The 17,038-nt window shown below is 45.8% G+C and overlaps 1 protein-coding gene across 1 annotated transcript; it reads right to left on the bottom strand.

Annotated features, from left to right (window-relative positions):
* Nucleotides 1–1,183: 1,183 nt before the first annotated feature.
* LOC100882936 (uncharacterized) lies at nt 1,184–16,321 on the bottom strand. Its single transcript, XM_076537245.1, has 13 exons — nt 15,342–16,321; nt 9,479–12,160; nt 8,824–9,402; nt 7,822–8,743; nt 7,569–7,737; nt 7,301–7,505; nt 6,734–7,228; nt 6,422–6,656; nt 6,194–6,362; nt 5,994–6,108; nt 5,552–5,870; nt 5,265–5,475; nt 1,184–5,175 (listed from the first exon to the last, which is right to left on the bottom strand). Exons 2-13 carry the CDS (start codon nt 12,125–12,127, stop codon nt 5,031–5,033), a joined length of 6,213 nt encoding a protein of 2,070 aa, XP_076393360.1. The 5' UTR covers nt 12,128–12,160; nt 15,342–16,321; the 3' UTR covers nt 1,184–5,030.
* Nucleotides 16,322–17,038: the final 717 nt, after the last annotated feature.

Here is a 17,038-nt window from a genome sequence, read left to right as displayed (position 1 = left end):
TGACTCTGATAGATCAGGTTGCTCGGAAGACCACAAACATTTCGTCCGATAATTTAATATTGCCTCCTCTAACGACCGTTCGGTGAAAATTTTTCTGTCGAAGGCAAAGAAAAACGTTCGTTGTACGTTGTAAAGTCGGGTTGGATCGATTAAGCCACAAGTTCGAAAAGATTGAACGAGAACAGTATCAAGACGCGGTACAAGAATATCGCCAAGGAATCGGGTCAAGGATTGTCTTAGCGTCTGGAAAACGCGTATATTTAAAACTAGATGTTACGGGTACTCACTGTTTCATCCGTTTTATTTCGCGCTCGTCCTCGTTTCTCTGACAATTGTAGGCTGGTCGACGATCGCGACGATGTTACGAGAATTATCCTGGTTCCAGTTGCACTCGCGATTTTTACCTACGATCACGAAGAGAGATCGGTTTTTTATTGGTCGATGGAAGAGGTTAGATAAAAAGCGGTGTCGCGTACGGACACAGAAACGTGCCGTTCGCTGTCCACCGATGAACTGATTTCTGGCTCCTTTGTTTAGTAAACAGAAACAGCTGAGCCGCGCTGCTGGTTATGGTTGTAGAGGTGGCGGGAGCTGGGACCACTCCACTCTTTCCGCACAACACCGACTTTACGGCGCAAGCACGTTTCTTCATAAAATGATCACGTGGCCTTATGCATTCAGCCAATCGGAGAATCGCATTCGACAGTAACGTACCATCGGACTGCGGTGCTGCCTTAAAATGATATGTACGATACATGAACAATGCCTGCACTGTATAAACTATAAACGAATCGTTTCGACTACTCGAAATATTGACTTACAATTTTAATAAAACGACATTTCTATGAGCGTAATCACCTGTGCAATTTTTTTAACTTGTTTTTCCAACTCTCATCCGCGGACACAAGTTTTTTCACGACACTTATTCTTAGTCCACGAAAAAGAAAGCAATCAAGGAGAATGTTATACGTGTATTAGACTTACCGAAATGTCTCCATGAATGAATTCTATGTAGTTGCTGTAAAACGGATTGGGACCCACAAACAATCATGAGAAATCATGAAAAAGAGATTAAGTTTAACGTACACTACTGGAAAAAAGAGAAACGTAACGATGAATCGAGTATCGACAAAATTTTTGTTAAAAAGATCGATTCATTGTTAAGCCAGTTTTATCCCTTAAACAATTTTATATTATTTATTAATACATAGAATTTATCAATAATACTTTTAGCTAACAGTGTTACACGGTATTTTTTTTCTAGTTTCTCGAAAGTTGTCATTTTCTCGTCTTTCATTTTGCGAAATTATAATACATACATATGCGTCGAAGAGAAACTCGCTCCTCTCGATCGACTTCTCTTCCATTCTCTCGTTCTCTCTCTCTCTCTCTCTCTCTCTCTCTCTCGCTCTCTCTCTTGTCATTTTGTATACATTGCATCGTGTACTATTAGATCACAATTACAGGCCATACATACATATTTAATTACACATTACGACATTACATACACGTGTTACTGTATATATATTTATATATTTATAAATTACAGATCAGAGTTTAGAGGTACTACACCTCTATACATACATTTCAGGGAATGTTTCGATACTCTCGATCATCCGTTTGTTATCGAAATTCGATACTCGACACCGTCAGAAATGCTCAACTCGTTCGCGATGATCAAAATGAAACATTTCCTTCCGTGTCTCTCAACTCGATTCACATGGTTTTAAAAATTGTTCAGATCGAGATTCGTGTTCACATTAACCGTTACTGGAGTCGTTTTAAATATTCGTTGACCGCGTACCTAAGCATTCGTAAAGGATCAGGATGGAGCTAAGTACCATACTATCGGTTTTATCGAATTATCGATACTGTAGTTGTTTTCGCTCGTTTATATGTATGCATCAGGTTATTGCGTGTGGTAAAGAAATCGAATTTGACGAGCGAACAATCGAAAAAAACAATGCAAATACATCGATAACTGATTTTAGATCGTTCGATTAAAATATATTGCGACGTGCGAGGGAGGGGGGACTTTATATAAAATTTTACTGCGCACCTATCGATAAAAAGCTCGACGGACGAAATTATCGATTGATCTGTCATGGCGGGCGACGATCACGCGGGAAAAGCGAAGATGCATCATCGTTCGAAGGGTTTCTGTTCTTCCTTCGTTACTCGTTTCATACAATCGACATTCTTTTTAGATTTCAGTAATTATCGAGCTTAGCACAATACGTAAACTGTACGTATCTTTACAGAATTTCTTCACCTGTACAGAACATTTGTTTCTTTTTGCTTTCGTTTAATAATAATAAGATCAACAACGACACTACCAATATTTTTTTTACAATTAATCGTTACAGATTTCAGTTAACAGGATAATATCTAACGGCTACACAGCTTGATAATAATTATATGCTTGTAAAGGAATAAATTGTCGCAAAGGCAGGGATGATATATCTATAGGAGCAACAAATGGAGGTCGTAAATGTTAATATCTACTTTACCGACTCTTCTAACTTCGGTAACATCGTATCGAAAGCGACTTCACGGCGTTCGAACTAAACTGATGGCTTGAAAATTGACGAGGTAAATTTCTTCGAGATCTAGACGATCCACTTTTTAACATTTAAAATGGTAATGGTCATTTATAAAACATAATCCCGAATGAATCAGAAACGATGCTACGGTACGGTATAATAAGTGAGAGTGAGAGGCGATTCTACAAGTTCGATTACGTGTACAGAACAGAAATTTGTTAAATTGGCAAAACGATTTTACAACGAGTAAGTTTTTATTGTTAGCTTTCTTGCTTTCTCGCACAGTCGCACGGTTTCGATCGTATCCGAAGAAACATCGGTAGGCTTGTTGGTAACGCGTATAACCTCTAACTTAAATACCTTTCCTAAGATACCTATACATGCATCGTGTGTTTAAATGAATCTTCCCTTTTTAGATACAGAAACGCCGCCTTGGATATCGCGCGATAACGCGATATTACACGTAATTGAGATCACGAGCTGGAAACGTCATATCCCGAATGGAACTTTTCGCGAGTAAAGTCCTCCCGGGATTTGTTTAATGTACCAACGCAAACAGACCATCGTGCCGCGGATCGAAAAGTTTTGCGCTGTTTCAAAGAACGGAATACAATATTTTTCATATGATACAGCGTTTCGTGTGATACTTCTTCTACCGAGAGATTACATTCACCGGTGCAACTAAGTTGTATTGTCTGACACGATTCGATGGATCGTTTGACCAAGCACGTTTCCGAAAAACGCGCGTTCAAAGATTTCAACTAGTCGATCTATGTATATTCGCATTGACACGGATCAGAACAACAATCGGTAATCGACAGTATTAATCGATAGCCCTAATTTGAATAATCTATCATTTCGGTTGGCATATTGGCCGACGTTATCGAACGTCGTTGACTCGATCGATTTAGTTTCTAACTTAAATAGACTTAGCGTTAACGTATGACCGGCGTGAACCTGAAACGTCATACGATCTTCTTACGAGCTAAGGACTAGAATAGACTCTTCTGTTCTCCTATGGAGGAGATAAAACGTCAAACAAAAAATCGAAAAAACCTTAACGGAAACTTACGTGTCTAGGTTGTTTGTCCTTATAGAATCATCTTATCTTATCCTATAGATAAATACAGACTCGTTTCACTTAATCTAAGCGCGGGAATTTCGAATTAGCTAACGTTGCCGCTATGTTCTCGATATCTTATGGAATCTTATGTATTACGTCGATTCGAAAAGCGCTCGAACAAACTGATATCGCTGTGTCTTCCTTGCGTCCCCATCGGCATGCATTCGCGAAACAGGCAACCTTTGATTATCGTCTACTTACGCGTTTAATAACCGTCGATTAATCTCGATAAATTAACCGTTAAAAATGACTAGATAACATTAGATATAGATCATCTGCAAGCTTAAAACGATACGGTATGCGGTTACGATCCTTCGAATTTTTAACGAATCCGTTTAATTAACAACTGTTGTCCCCCGATCGTCGTGCTGTTGCGATACGCGGTGTGTCTAAAAAACCTCCGTACACTTTGTTAAAGCCTAGTTAGCGTCGTATAGAACTCTACAGAAGAAACGATAAATATCTACATTGTATACTATTTAACATTCGGATAGCTTAGAGCAACAAAGCGATTTAAAAATAATTCGGGTGAAACTGAAACGATTGTAGGACTCTGAAACATCGTGAATCCGAAGAAAGTAAGAAGGAACCGTTTATTGTATATCCGTCTTTGAAACATGTTGCCCGCAGAGCAAAGCTTTTCGCTGCGAGTGCGTATAACTACTTATCAAGCTAGACTGAACGTAAAATCAGTATTGTCCTCCCTTATAAATTACTCGTTTCGTACGTATATCTCTCGTTAATTGTTAACACGAACAACACACGGCGACGAACGTTTCGGGGATCACGAGGCGATATTCATACGTATATAGTATATCTATAGTTCTGCCAAGCAAGACTGAAAGCTGAAGGCGAGACTTGCCGACACGTACGAGGGCTAGAAGCGTAAGAGGCTATGGTAATTGTTATTCGTACGATACAGCTACAAATATATTCGACACCGACGTTAAAGTCTGTTGATAGGTCTAAAATTGCATGCTATGTATCCTAAAGAGAGGAAGATGAAGTGGTGGGAGAAAATGTTCCCCTCCTGGCAGAGGGCTCTCCTCCGTGCATGCGCGATTGAAATGTCACTCTCGCTTGGCACAGCTATGAACGCGCAACACGATCATGCGTCTTCGAAGCTACGGAAAATCTAAATATCTGACATAGTTCTTCTTCCGCGTACGATCCATTTCGACGGTTCGTGACCCGCGAAACGCCACGTGCGTCGAGTCACAGGCATCGTTTTCTTTCTTTCAGTGTATACACACACACACGCACACCTTAGTGTCAGCAAGCAATCTGTCTTTATCCTTTTACGAGACTCGTTATCTTAGTATTGTAACATCTTAACCCGTTACCTTACATACAGATTCCGGAAATTAATCGGAGTCATCCGAATCGGACTCGCCACCCGCGTCCGAGGCTTCACCCGGTGTCTCCGTTGTTGTCTCCGGGATCTTCCTCGTGAACGTCGCTGCCACGTATGCCGATGGTCCTTCGCCTTGCGTGTGTTCGATTTTCACTCTAATCGAAAGACGGAAACCTTGCTTACCGAATTGGTCATTCGTAAAGAGTCCGATCGTAAAGAGTGATTTAGAAGAGGATCGACGTACCTGTACTCGTGCCGGGATAGGTTTCTAACGTACTTCTCCGGCGGAGCGTCGCTGTCGCTGTTTTGAAAACTCACGCTTCTCGCGGTGGTGTGAGACACTTGAGTCGCGGGCATCGTGAACTCTACGTAGCAATAGTCAGGAAGCTTTTCATGGATTAGGTCGTAGGATGCGAGAGACATGCGACAGATCAGTTGATGCGTCGTGTATGCTCCTAGAATCGAAGGTTTCGATTACGAAAGAAGGGACGAGATAGTAGGAGCCGGCGTCATGGAATCGAATAGAAGTACCTTGGCCTTCTTTCGGTAACCTGGGCATCCTCCAAACGATACCACGATGTTGACTCTCGTATTTAGCCTGGCCCGAGGTAACCTCCATCAACTGTGGCTCTAATGTGTCTACCGCTCCAAGGAATCTTTCTATACCCTTGATCTTTCCTGTCCTCCTGTGGGCTGACTTTACGGATCCGTATCTGAAGTGCTTCTCAACCCTGAACAGATACATCCAGCAATTTGGAATGGGAAAACAGACCATTACGTCCTCGCAGGGCACCTGGCCTAATTTTCTCGACGCGAACCCAGGCACGAGGATGTCCGCCTTCAACTCTACCTGCCAACCGGAACAATAGGAAATTAAATCGTGATTTGTAGTAGGAAATGAAATGATATTGATAAATATACACATATGTACGTGTGCATTATTATTGGAGAGCAGGGTGGAAAGCGATATTACCTTGTTACCTGTAACGCACAGTACGGCTTTAAGCTGAAGTGGAAGCTCTCTGTTTTTAGGCGGTCTCACGCGAAACCTCATGAGTTCGATATAACATGCATCGGGTGGCTTAAACCTTCGAACGGGGGGTTAGGTGTTAATGTTAGGACGGTTTGTTAGCGCAGTTAGAGTTTGCTACGGAGACGCGTTAAAGGACATACTTAATGATTCTAGACTTTTCGTACTCGTCCTGCTGCACACAAGAATGGAACTCTACGTTCTCGAGACGAATCCACTCTTCGGTTACGACCGGAATAATATCGTGTCTACCAACCACTTCTTTACCCTGACGCCACATGTCGTTTATTCCTAGCTCAACGTCAGGCATGCCTGAAATCATTCGATGGAATAACATTGCTGAATGCAATGGTTCTGCGAATACGACTTACCGGAAAGGAAGCCGAGAAAGAACAGTCGAACACGAGCTATCTGTTTCTCCACGTGCCCTTCTGCGCTCTGTTCCACGTACAGTTCGTCCACCACCGTTATTTGCACCTCTTCCATCTTATAATGCAACGCCCTGTCTCTATGAGCCGATAGTCTGAATAAAGCCTCCTCGACTGCACTGGAGAACTGCTTCATGTCCTCGTAACTGTCCGAGCCTAACTTGAATAGCTGAGAAATCTGTGGGAAGTTCATTTTCGGATTGCAACTACCTTTCGCGGATAGAAGAGGAAATAGCTGAATATAAAGCGAATTACCTGCGGGGCATGTTCAACTGGAAGACCCAACTTCCTCAAATCGCTTCCAAACTCTTTTACCCCCTGATAATCACCTTGAATGGCATAAGCAGCGAATTGACTTAGCTTGTTAGTGAGTCTCTCCGCCTTGGTCACCTGACCAGGTCGAACGCCGGGTCGTTCCTTGTAGAAAATATACTGCAATTTCACCGTGAATAACTTGACAAAGTTATTGAACTGTTGCGCTCCTATGTCGGACAGTGAATAAGAAGGGAGCAGAGGTAACTCCTGGAAAGGATCTTTGTCGTCCCTACTGTTCAACAATTGCAGCACCGGAGTATCGCCTTGATAAACCAGCTTGACGAAGATCTTCTTCCAGAATCGTTGCCCGGTTATCTTCTTCTTGTTCGGTTGACGCAGATGCATGTCCCAGCCGTCGCCGGTGTACGTAACTCTCGGGAAGTCTTCCAAAGGCTGACTAACGTCTTCGTCGAACAGAGGTGTCGGTGGAGTTTCCTGGAGATAAATCGTCCCCTTAACGCTTACCAGTAAGCTTAGTTAACCCGCGTATAGAAGATAAAATAGTACTTGAGAATCTGTTCTGGTCAGTTCCGCCGGCTGGGCCGTTTCCGTAGCGGGAATGGCGTCTTGCGCTGATCCAAACTTATCGAAAGGATTAAATCGAGGCGATGTGTCCGTATAAGCCGTGTTCTGAGGACTCTTGGGTGGTGGGGCCAACGCGGGTACCACTCCGCCTTCGCCGTTCGCGGTTGTTTGTTCGTCTTCTTTTGGCCTTTCAGAAAATATACGATATAGGGTCGTACAACTTAGGCATCGAACCTAAACGAATGCTTACTTGATGAACACGCTGAAATCTGGACCCTCGTCCGATTCCGCGGATTCGGTTCTCTTCACCTTCGGTTCCGCCGGAGGGGCGGTCATGCTCAAGAAGGAGTCGAAGCCATCGGCTTCTCCGAAACCGGTAACCGCCGTTTCCGAGCCAGCCGCGGACGAGTCTCCCCAGACTGTGAACGGTACGCGATGTTTCGAACGATTCGCTTGCAACTAATATTACTTGAACGGTTAAAATTAATTTAAAACTAATTTACCGTCACTGGACGTGTCCATTGCAGTGGGTCCACCTCCGAACGCGTCCAAGAACGGATCACCGGCGTTGCTTTCAGATTCTGCAGCCTTGTCAAACTTTGACGCGAAGATGTCGAAGGCGTCGCTGGTATTCTCGATAGCTTTCGTGGTAGCTGCGAAGTTGTCCAGTTGCTCCTCGGGTTTGTAAGCTTCGCCGATGGGAAACTCGGCGCCAGGGATCGGACTGGTCGCCGTTACGTCGATGTCCTTGGTTGATTCACCGAAATCACCGAGTAGATCGGCCGCAATGTTCGTAGTGTCGAACAATGGTTGTTGCGTGGTAGTCGGTTGGATCGGAGCGGTCGAGAACGAACCAGCAGAGGTCGTCTCCGCCAACGAGAAGAACGTGGATTCCGTGGTCGTGGTCGTGGTCGTCGTCGGTAACGCCGTCGTCGACGGCTGACTTTCCCCGACCGCTTCGCCTTCTCCGGTGAAATCTAAGTCGAGAGCAGTCTTGGATCCAGGTTCGGTCCACAGTGCATCTGTCGTGGAAGCGACCGAAGGCCTTTTTTCGCTGGTTACGGACACCGCATCCGGATAATCCGATTTAAACGCATCCTCCTGATCGTCGGACGTTTCCTGTTCCGTTCTGCTGGCGAACGGATTTTCTAGCACGGCGGCACTGGTGACGGCGGTGGCCCCGGTATCTAAACTGCCAGTGTCCGCGGTAGTCATAGGAGTGGAGAAGATCGTGGTAGTGGTCGTGTCCGTGTTGGGAGCGTCGAAAAGATCCAGGATATTTTGATTCTTCGAAGGTTCTACCATTTTGCTATCGTCGGACATCAAGTCAGGAACGTTCGAGTCGACGTCCAGGAGGTCCGCGAAACTGTGCTCCGGTGTGGGCGATGGAGAGTGCATCAAGGTAGGACTGGGTGTTCTCGTTGCCTGCGGTAAAAGGTTAAATAAAACTAATTCTGCGAAATTTCCGAAGCAATAAGTAAATAAGTAAATAGGTGTGCACCAACCTGCAGTCTATCCAGAAGATGGTTCGAAGTAGCGTCCATCGCGCCTGTCACGGATAAGATCAGATCCTTGGTGTTTTTAGGTGGTGCCGGTGGTTGAGGCCTCGGTGGTGGCGGTCTGGATGGTGGTTTCCCATTTTTCGCTTGAGCAGCCGGTGCTGTTGTCGCAGCCGCAGGAGCCGCAGGAGCCGCAGGTTGCCCGAACATTTCCTGCGACGGGGCTGCTGCCTCGAACAGATTCGTGCTGGACTCGCTGGTCGTCACGAAGATATTCGCTGATTGGTCGGAGAATATGTTGATGTTCGAGGTATCGGTGGTGGTCGTTTCGAAGGCGGTAGTCGGCGCGGCGGTGGTGTCCGCGGCGAAAGAGGCGAAAGGATTCGTCGAGTCGATCGTCGTCTGGTATGACTGGTCCCCGGCGAAATTCAAGAACGGATTCTCGCTGCCACCGGTTGGCTCCGTCTCCGTGAAATCCTGCAGAAACGGATTGGAGGTCTGTCCGGTCATGCCGTCGTTCGACTCGGCTCCGTAGTCGTCCATCAGAAAGGGGTTTCCTCCTTTGGAATCCATGTTGGCAACGGGCTAATTTACTCTCAATTAGTTGATTAACTTTAACGTTAGTTTCCCGCAACAACTACTTTCGCGAACGGTCTCTCTACTTCTCCATCAACTCGGACTCCAACAGTTTAAGCTCGATCTTTCCCGGTTCGACGGTAGCGAAACTGGTATCGAACGGATCCACCTCCTCGGCCAGACTAAAGCTCTCGTTCTGTACAGGAGTCAACACTTTCGCTTCGTGGTCTTGATCGTCGATAGACAAAAAGTCCTTAGATTCGTTTTTCTCCTCTGCCCTGGGGTCGAAGTCGTCGATTTCTGGAACGGTGCTCTTGACGATCGCCGCCAAAGCGATCGTTGCTGGCCGCACGGGGATCTCCTCGGGTATCTGCTGCAGTTCGCTCTCTAGGATCTTCAACTCTGCCTTCCCAGGAAGGATATTCGTAGCGATGGAGGTGTCGAACGGGTCCGCGTAAGAGATCGCTTCTTCCTCGATAGGTTGGGACTCGATCCGAGGGGTCAGTGGCTTAGCATCCACCTCGATCTCCGCGTCCAACAAGCTTTCTTTCGATCTCGGTAGTTCGGCAATATTCAGGTTACCCGGTCTGATGGAGCTAGCTGTGAAATCGCTTTGCCTCCTCGTCGGTTCACTCTCGGCTCTGGGATCGAAATCGTGGTCGCTTAAACTGTGAGGCAATCTGGTCTCCTGTTTCAACAACTCCGACTCTATCAACTTCAACTCGGTTTTCCCGGGAGCTACTTTGGCCACGAAGCTCGTGTCAAACGGATCCACGTCGACTTCCTCTTCCTCGATCGGTAAAACTTCTTCGATCGACTTTTGCGAGTAATAGGGAGTGAGAGGTTTCGAGGGCAACGCTTTCTCTTCTTCGCTGGTGGCAAGGAGATCGGGACGCTTAGACGGTGTCGGTAGTTCGAAGGCGACCGCCTTGGTCGGAGCTAATTCGAGGACTTCCGGTCTGGATGTTCTTCGTCCGCGATTACCAGACTCTGCCGCGTTCTCCTCGCTCGGTTCGTCGTCGTTAAATTCGACTTTGAACGTTGGTTTAATCGGCGCGGGTGGGACAGAAGGTCTCGGTGGAGCTGGTTGGACCGGAGCGATCGGAGCGACCGGTTGCTCGTCTTTTCTCGGGTCAAAATCGTCGTCCTCCAGCGATGCGGTAAGCTCCTGTTCGCCGAGCAGTTCTTTCTCCAGAAACTTCAGTTCCGTCTTTCCAGGTGGAATCTCTTTCACGGCCGAAGTGTCGAACGGATCCACGTAACTGATGTCTTCCACCGGCGCGATGGGTTCGTCCGCGAGCTGGCTAAGATCGGTCGTCGATCCTCCTAAAAGATCTTTCTTCCCCTGCAAACCGGTAAGCTGTATCCCATTCTCTTCCTTCAACAAACCGGTCTCGTAGTCTCTGTTCAGACCAGCGGGATCGGTTAAGGATATCGTCACCTCCGACACAGGTAACTCTTCCAAGTTCTTCTCGATCAACTTCAACTCTGTCTTTCCAGGAAGAATATTTTCGGCGAACGTGGTATCGAAGGGATCCTCCTCGTCGACGAAGGTGGCTGTCTCGAAGCTAACCTCGATTATCTCCGCCTGGAAGTCGACCGTCTCCGGTTCTTTGCTTCCGAACGGATCCTCGGCCTCCTCGAGATGTACCGGTACTTCGGGTTCCGCGTTTAGATCGAACTCTTCGTCCAACACGGGTATCTCCTCTAAGATGGTCTTCTCTTTCAGGACTTCGAATTCCGAGATGTCCAAGGGCCCGTTGGCCGGTTCGTTCTCCGCGATAGCGTTGTCCCCGAGGACGGCAGGACTGGCTGGTCTGGGTAGCACGGCCGGAAGCTTGGTCAGATCTACAGGGATATCCGGAAGATCGCTGTCATCGTCCAGCAAGGTTTTCTCGACTTGAACAGGTTCCGGGACCGCGTTGCTGTCTTCCGGTTTCTCGGCTACCTCGAAATCGTCTAACAACAGATCCTGCTGAATTCTGGGCCTTCTGCCTTTCGAGATTTTGCAGGAACTCACGTAGTCCACCCTTCCGGAGAGTACCTCGACCGCGTTGCCTAGACTAACTAATCTGTTCCCCTTCTTGTCGACGGTCTTCAGTACCTTGTCCGCGTTGGTGGTATCGAAAGGGTCGTCTCCAGCCTCTTGTTCGGTTGGACTGTCCGGGATGTAAGCTAATTGAACGTCGATGTTCTGGAGAACATCCACGTAAGTGGTGTCGAAGATGTCCTCTTCTCCAGAGTTCTCTTGTTCATCTTCGTCTTCGGAAATATCAACGAAACCGTCCTCGTTCACCAACGGTTTCTCGTCCTTCTTCTTTCCTTTACCCTCGAAATCTGGTGGCTCTTCCTCGATGGGATTCCCCTCCTCGTCAAAACCGACCCACTTCTTCGAGGATGACTTGCCGGTCTCCTCTTGATCCTGCTCCTCCTTCTTCTCCTCCTCTAACGGTGGTTTCCGTTGGAAGAAAGAGGTCGATTTTATACGATCTAGATCACCTTGGGTCTTTTTCAGAATCGAATCGACACCGGCCGTTAACGCTTCGAATTTCTTCCACTCGTCGGAGGTGGCGCTGTTGGACTGCTCGCCAGACTGCTCGGCTTTCTGCTGGGCCTCCGCCCGCTCGCGTCTGTAACGCTCGAGCTCCTCCGGATCAAACTCTTCTTCCTCTGCCCCCTTCTTACCCTTCTTCTGCTTTTTCTTCTTCTTCAGGCCCTTGGCTAGCTTGTGCATCCTCTAAGAGCTAACGTGGTACGCGCGAGGCCCCTGTAATCAATCGTTTTCGAATCGTCAAGCTTTTCGAATTACCGACTAACGCGACGTCGAAACCAATTTCGTGCAACATTCTCGGCTGCGTCTAAACTACGTTCGCGAACGTCAACTATTAGGATTATCGAATCAACTACATACCGACGAAACTACCAAATATTCCATCTACGATCGATTAATCCTTAATGACCGAAGAAAATTAGAATCAGTATGTTTTTAGTGTATTTCCTGTATGTATGTGTAGATACGTATAGCGGAACACCTTCGACCTTTAAGGGTTAACGTTCAAACGGACATTTCTAAAGATTGGTAACTGGACGTTCTCGAAAGTACATACTTTTGCCGTATCCTCATCAATACTTGTTGCACACTACCGATCTTTATTTAGCGAGCCGTGCTAAATTTCTCTTGCCCTTGTTTAAACGCGCTCGCGTCGCGAAACACGTATCTCGACGTCGTCGATGCTGAAGAGACTCGCGATCCGTGACCGCGAAAAGCGAATCGTTAGGGACGATCGAGAAGGAAAAGGAAGTTTAACGATACTCGAAGTTCGATTCGATTCGAACGATGTGCCGGTTGTCGGATTTTTCTAGCTACCGACACGAATCTTCGCCTCGGACGTGCACGCGTCATGGGATCGTTGCCAGAATACAGACTAATCGATCGCAGTACCGTATCCGTGTAAATGTTACCCTTCCTTTACGCTTTTTGCGACCATCCGTAACGAACAATTCACCGTTTTAATGTCTTTTCGATCGATTCCGTTTAAAGGGGAGAAAGCTTTAAGGAACATTTTGCTTTTCGGTGGTTCACAACATGTACATATTCGTTTCCAGAGCTTCGAGGATTCTATTTATAGCTCCTCGATTCGATATTCGTTACAGTAGCATCTGTGACGGAGATAAGGAGCTTAAAGTTTTATGCGATAGTAGTATTTAGCGTTATTAATCCGACTCGAACAGAGAACGTAATTAGCTCGTTTTATTCTTTTTGTTTCAGGTTTTTCTTCCCTCGGGAACATTCGGTGGTGAGTACGCGTTGTTTTTCATATCGAACGAATGTTTCGAAATTGCTTGGAAAATATATCGGGAGTTGTTTAATTAACACGTAGCCGTCACTTTCCCTGAAAAGAAAAGAAGTTGATCCGGTGGTTGGTTGCAGCGTTCACCGGAGCGAAGCGAATCGATTTTCAAGGGACGTCTGATAGAATTAGAACACCGGTTGTAGGTGAAATTGTGACGAAGTCGGCCGATTCCTGTGCCCGTTATCGATTCTAACTTTTCCCTGTCGCACATGCAGGTGTACCTAGTGACGGCGTATCATCGGTCCTGTACTAATTTCGAGCACGTGCTTCTCCTTCCTGCTCCTTTCGTACACACTTTGCTGTTCGGATCTGTACGACATAAAACTTTTCCAAAAACTGAAATAGATGTTCGTGTTTAATTCGAACAGGGTCATATCATCTGATCCTACCGTGGCTCCACCTCAAGAATCGAATTAAACATTACTCGTATACCGATTCTTTATAAACGTAATTTTACAGATTTCTCGAAAACGAACTAGCGGAGTCGAAAATAGAACCGGACGATTTAATAACCACCATCTTACGAGAGAAAAATCCAACGAAGATGTTCGCACAGAAGATGTCGATAGCTCAGCATGATAAGGTCTATTCTTATCTACGAGATCCAGATAATTAAATTTGGTCCCAGCGTCACCGGGTGAATAGGGATTATCGATCACGATGGTTCGTGTCACGACACACAGAATCGATGCCGGCACTTGTTATCGGTACTAATTACTATTGCCTTCGTTAACCGGTATCTTATTCGATCCTAGCCATTTGCTAGACTCCGACTGAAACGGACGAATTATTTACAGGACAGGCGAGACTTGGAAGAGGAGAAGAGGTACTACGATGGCACACGTTATAATTGGAAAAATTCTAGCACAGGTTCTACCGGAACGAGGTCACGAAACTCAAAGAAAGAGGAAGAAATGCCGCGCATGCCGATTTATATTTAGAAGATCGAAACCCCATACCGAATTCGGAGCGTGTTTCAGAAAACTCTGCTACAAAAATTTGTCACGCGACGGAACGTTGCGTACGCGAGGAAATTATGGTTAGAAAATCCTGCGAAACGATTCGGAATTGTACGAATAGAATTTCTTCTATTAAGGTTAGTGGGAAGCGTATAATTCGAAAACGAATTTCTTCGACGAATGAATTTGATTTAACGGAAAACTGAAAATTCTCTACTAGCACCGCAGAATTTATGACGTAATTGAGAAACTTTTCAACGAAGAATGTACCTCGAATATCCTCTGACGCTTGTCCAACAAAGGCGCACGCGTGAAATCAGCACGAACGTTGCATGTTCCTCGACAATCTCCCTTATTTCTTAGATTTCATATCTGAAGTGTTTATCTTCTATACGTAAAAGTTCCATCGCGAAATCGGGGAATTGTGCGTTTCTTTCAGCGAACTCGTGGAAGAGAAAACGAATAAGTAACGAAGGGCAAAGCGTATCGATCAAGCCTCGTTTTCAATGAGTTATCGTCTTAGCAATGATCGTCGCTGTTTCAGCTACGTTCACGAACTTACACGGATCTGTTATTTTCCCGTAAATTACGTAATTTTTGTTAGTTCGTCGAACCAACGACTCTATTCGACGGAATAGAGAGTTCCGTTTTAGACAAATAAATAATAATAGGTTTGCAGGAGGTCTCGACTCGGCCACGAGGTCACCGGTGGCGATCGGCGACGTTTCGAAGTCGATTAGAATCGGATCGATCGAAAAAACGTCGAGTTTTAAATAGCCTATATCGGAGAATGAAATGGAGGAAAAACTGTTCGTCGACGATAACGCGAATGTTCTCGAGGAAACTCTAAAAGCGTCGCTCGAACGAAACCCTAGAAGGAAAGCTAGCTGGACATTCGAACAGTTGGCGGTGGAAATCGTTCGACGAAACGAAAGCGAAAGAGAAGCTGCAAGAATCCGTGTTAAGAACGAAGCTGAAGGTGTAGGACATTTTAGCGTGTGTCGTCTATTTTCTAGAACGGATCAATCGACGGTAGAAGCGTAGATGTCGCGTACGACAGCCGAAAATCTATAAGTTTCAGCTAAACGTTGAAAAGCCTGGATTCGCCTAAATCTTTCGCGATCAGAGTACTTACGATCCCAGCTTAGTCAGCCACATCGGTACGACGCACATTTTTCTCGATTCATCCCGCGAACGACAGACCCCGTCTCTCTGTTCTATTTGCCCGCCTGTTGGTCCTTCGATTGTCCAGAGTTAACGTACACGCACTTATTTTTCAGAGAATGGAACCACCACCGGACGAGTAACGAGTCGCGAAGTAGAAGAGATTGGTATCGCGCGGATAGGAAGAACAAGGTCGATGGAGGAAGCTCGCGGAACGCGAAACAGAGAACGAGTCGACCGACGAATTAACGAGTGGAGTCGAAGTTGGTTACCGGGGGGTGCTTTTTCCCTTCGTCTCGAATAAAGAAGAAGAGGAAAGAGGCAGCGACAGCGGGCGTGGAGAGCCACGAAGGCCCTGGCCGAAAGCGAAGCCGACTCACCTCGTACTCGCTCTCTCTCCTGCGGGTCGAGCTATTTCCAGCATCGATCCGTTTCGCGAGAGAAACATGCGCGTACCACGACGCCCACCGACGCCACCGACGCCCCAACCAACCTCCTGACCCCTTCTTTCGAACAGTACTACCCTTCTTCGACGGATAAACCTTTCGCGACCACCGCGACGCGTCGATCCGATCGATCCTTTCTTAGAACGCGACGAGAAATCGATCATTATTTCGGCCGTTTTAACCACGGATCCGATTAAATTCTTATATCACCAATTACGAAAGAATCTCCGGAGTACGCTAATATTGCCGCGCGAACCGTTCCAATCGTTATTCTCATTGGACATTCTCATTGGAATTTTAACTTTATTACTACAATTACCGGTAATCGCGTAGATCTTAATCGACTATTGTCGCCATCGCATAATGTCCCAACAGTTTATAACGAATTCGGATCAACGATGAACATTCGATATCGTTAGAAAGAATTGAAAGTTCCAAACTGACCAAGTAATAAGCGAATGTCGATGGAAGAATAAACAACGAACGATTATAAGAGTTATTATTTCATCCTATTATCCAATCACGTGGATTTCTATTTTTTAAGTGTTTTAGGAGTCTGTAAACGCCGTGCAATTTAAATATTCGTATATGCAAATGTCGTATTTAGCGCGCAGCGAAACAAAATCGTACTGCTACCGCCATCTAACAATGAACGCCATCACGACATCACGAAAAAAATAAGTGAAAAGAACACTAGTAGTTTTTGCGAATTTCTGAGGCAAGCAGAATATTCCACGATCTCGATAGAATATTCTACTTGAAATTAACTAACGTGGCATTCCTGAGCATATTATTGGCTTTCGAGATGAAAAAATCAATATTCGATAGATTAGTCCGAAAACGGTAGGTATACGGCAGAAAGTACTACTAGCGCCATCTAGCGGTAGGAACCAGGAACTATTTTTCAAGTAACAGGAGCGCAGAAAGGTAAAGGAGGTATGCGGAATAAGAGGTATCCCGCGCAAACCAGCGCGCATGCGCAGTAGCGTCGCGTCACTCCGTATACACATAAATATGCATATACAAAAAAAGTTAATTACTCACTTTCTGAGCACAATTTATCAACTTTTATGATTGAAGAGTGTTCAGTGATTCCGTAGCTACTTTCTCATATCATACTTGTACAGGTTTCTTGCGGAATTAATTAGTTATTAATGATTTTTGTATCGAAGGTCGGAGTGTCATGCGGCATACAGAAGCTAATTAAAATCATTAATTACGC

Source organism: Megachile rotundata, chromosome 11, assembly GCF_050947335.1.
Source record: "Megachile rotundata isolate GNS110a chromosome 11, iyMegRotu1, whole genome shotgun sequence".
In the NCBI taxonomy this organism is placed as follows: domain Eukaryota; kingdom Metazoa; phylum Arthropoda; class Insecta; order Hymenoptera; family Megachilidae; genus Megachile; species Megachile rotundata.
This window is presented reverse-complemented; position numbering and strand designations above follow the sequence as displayed.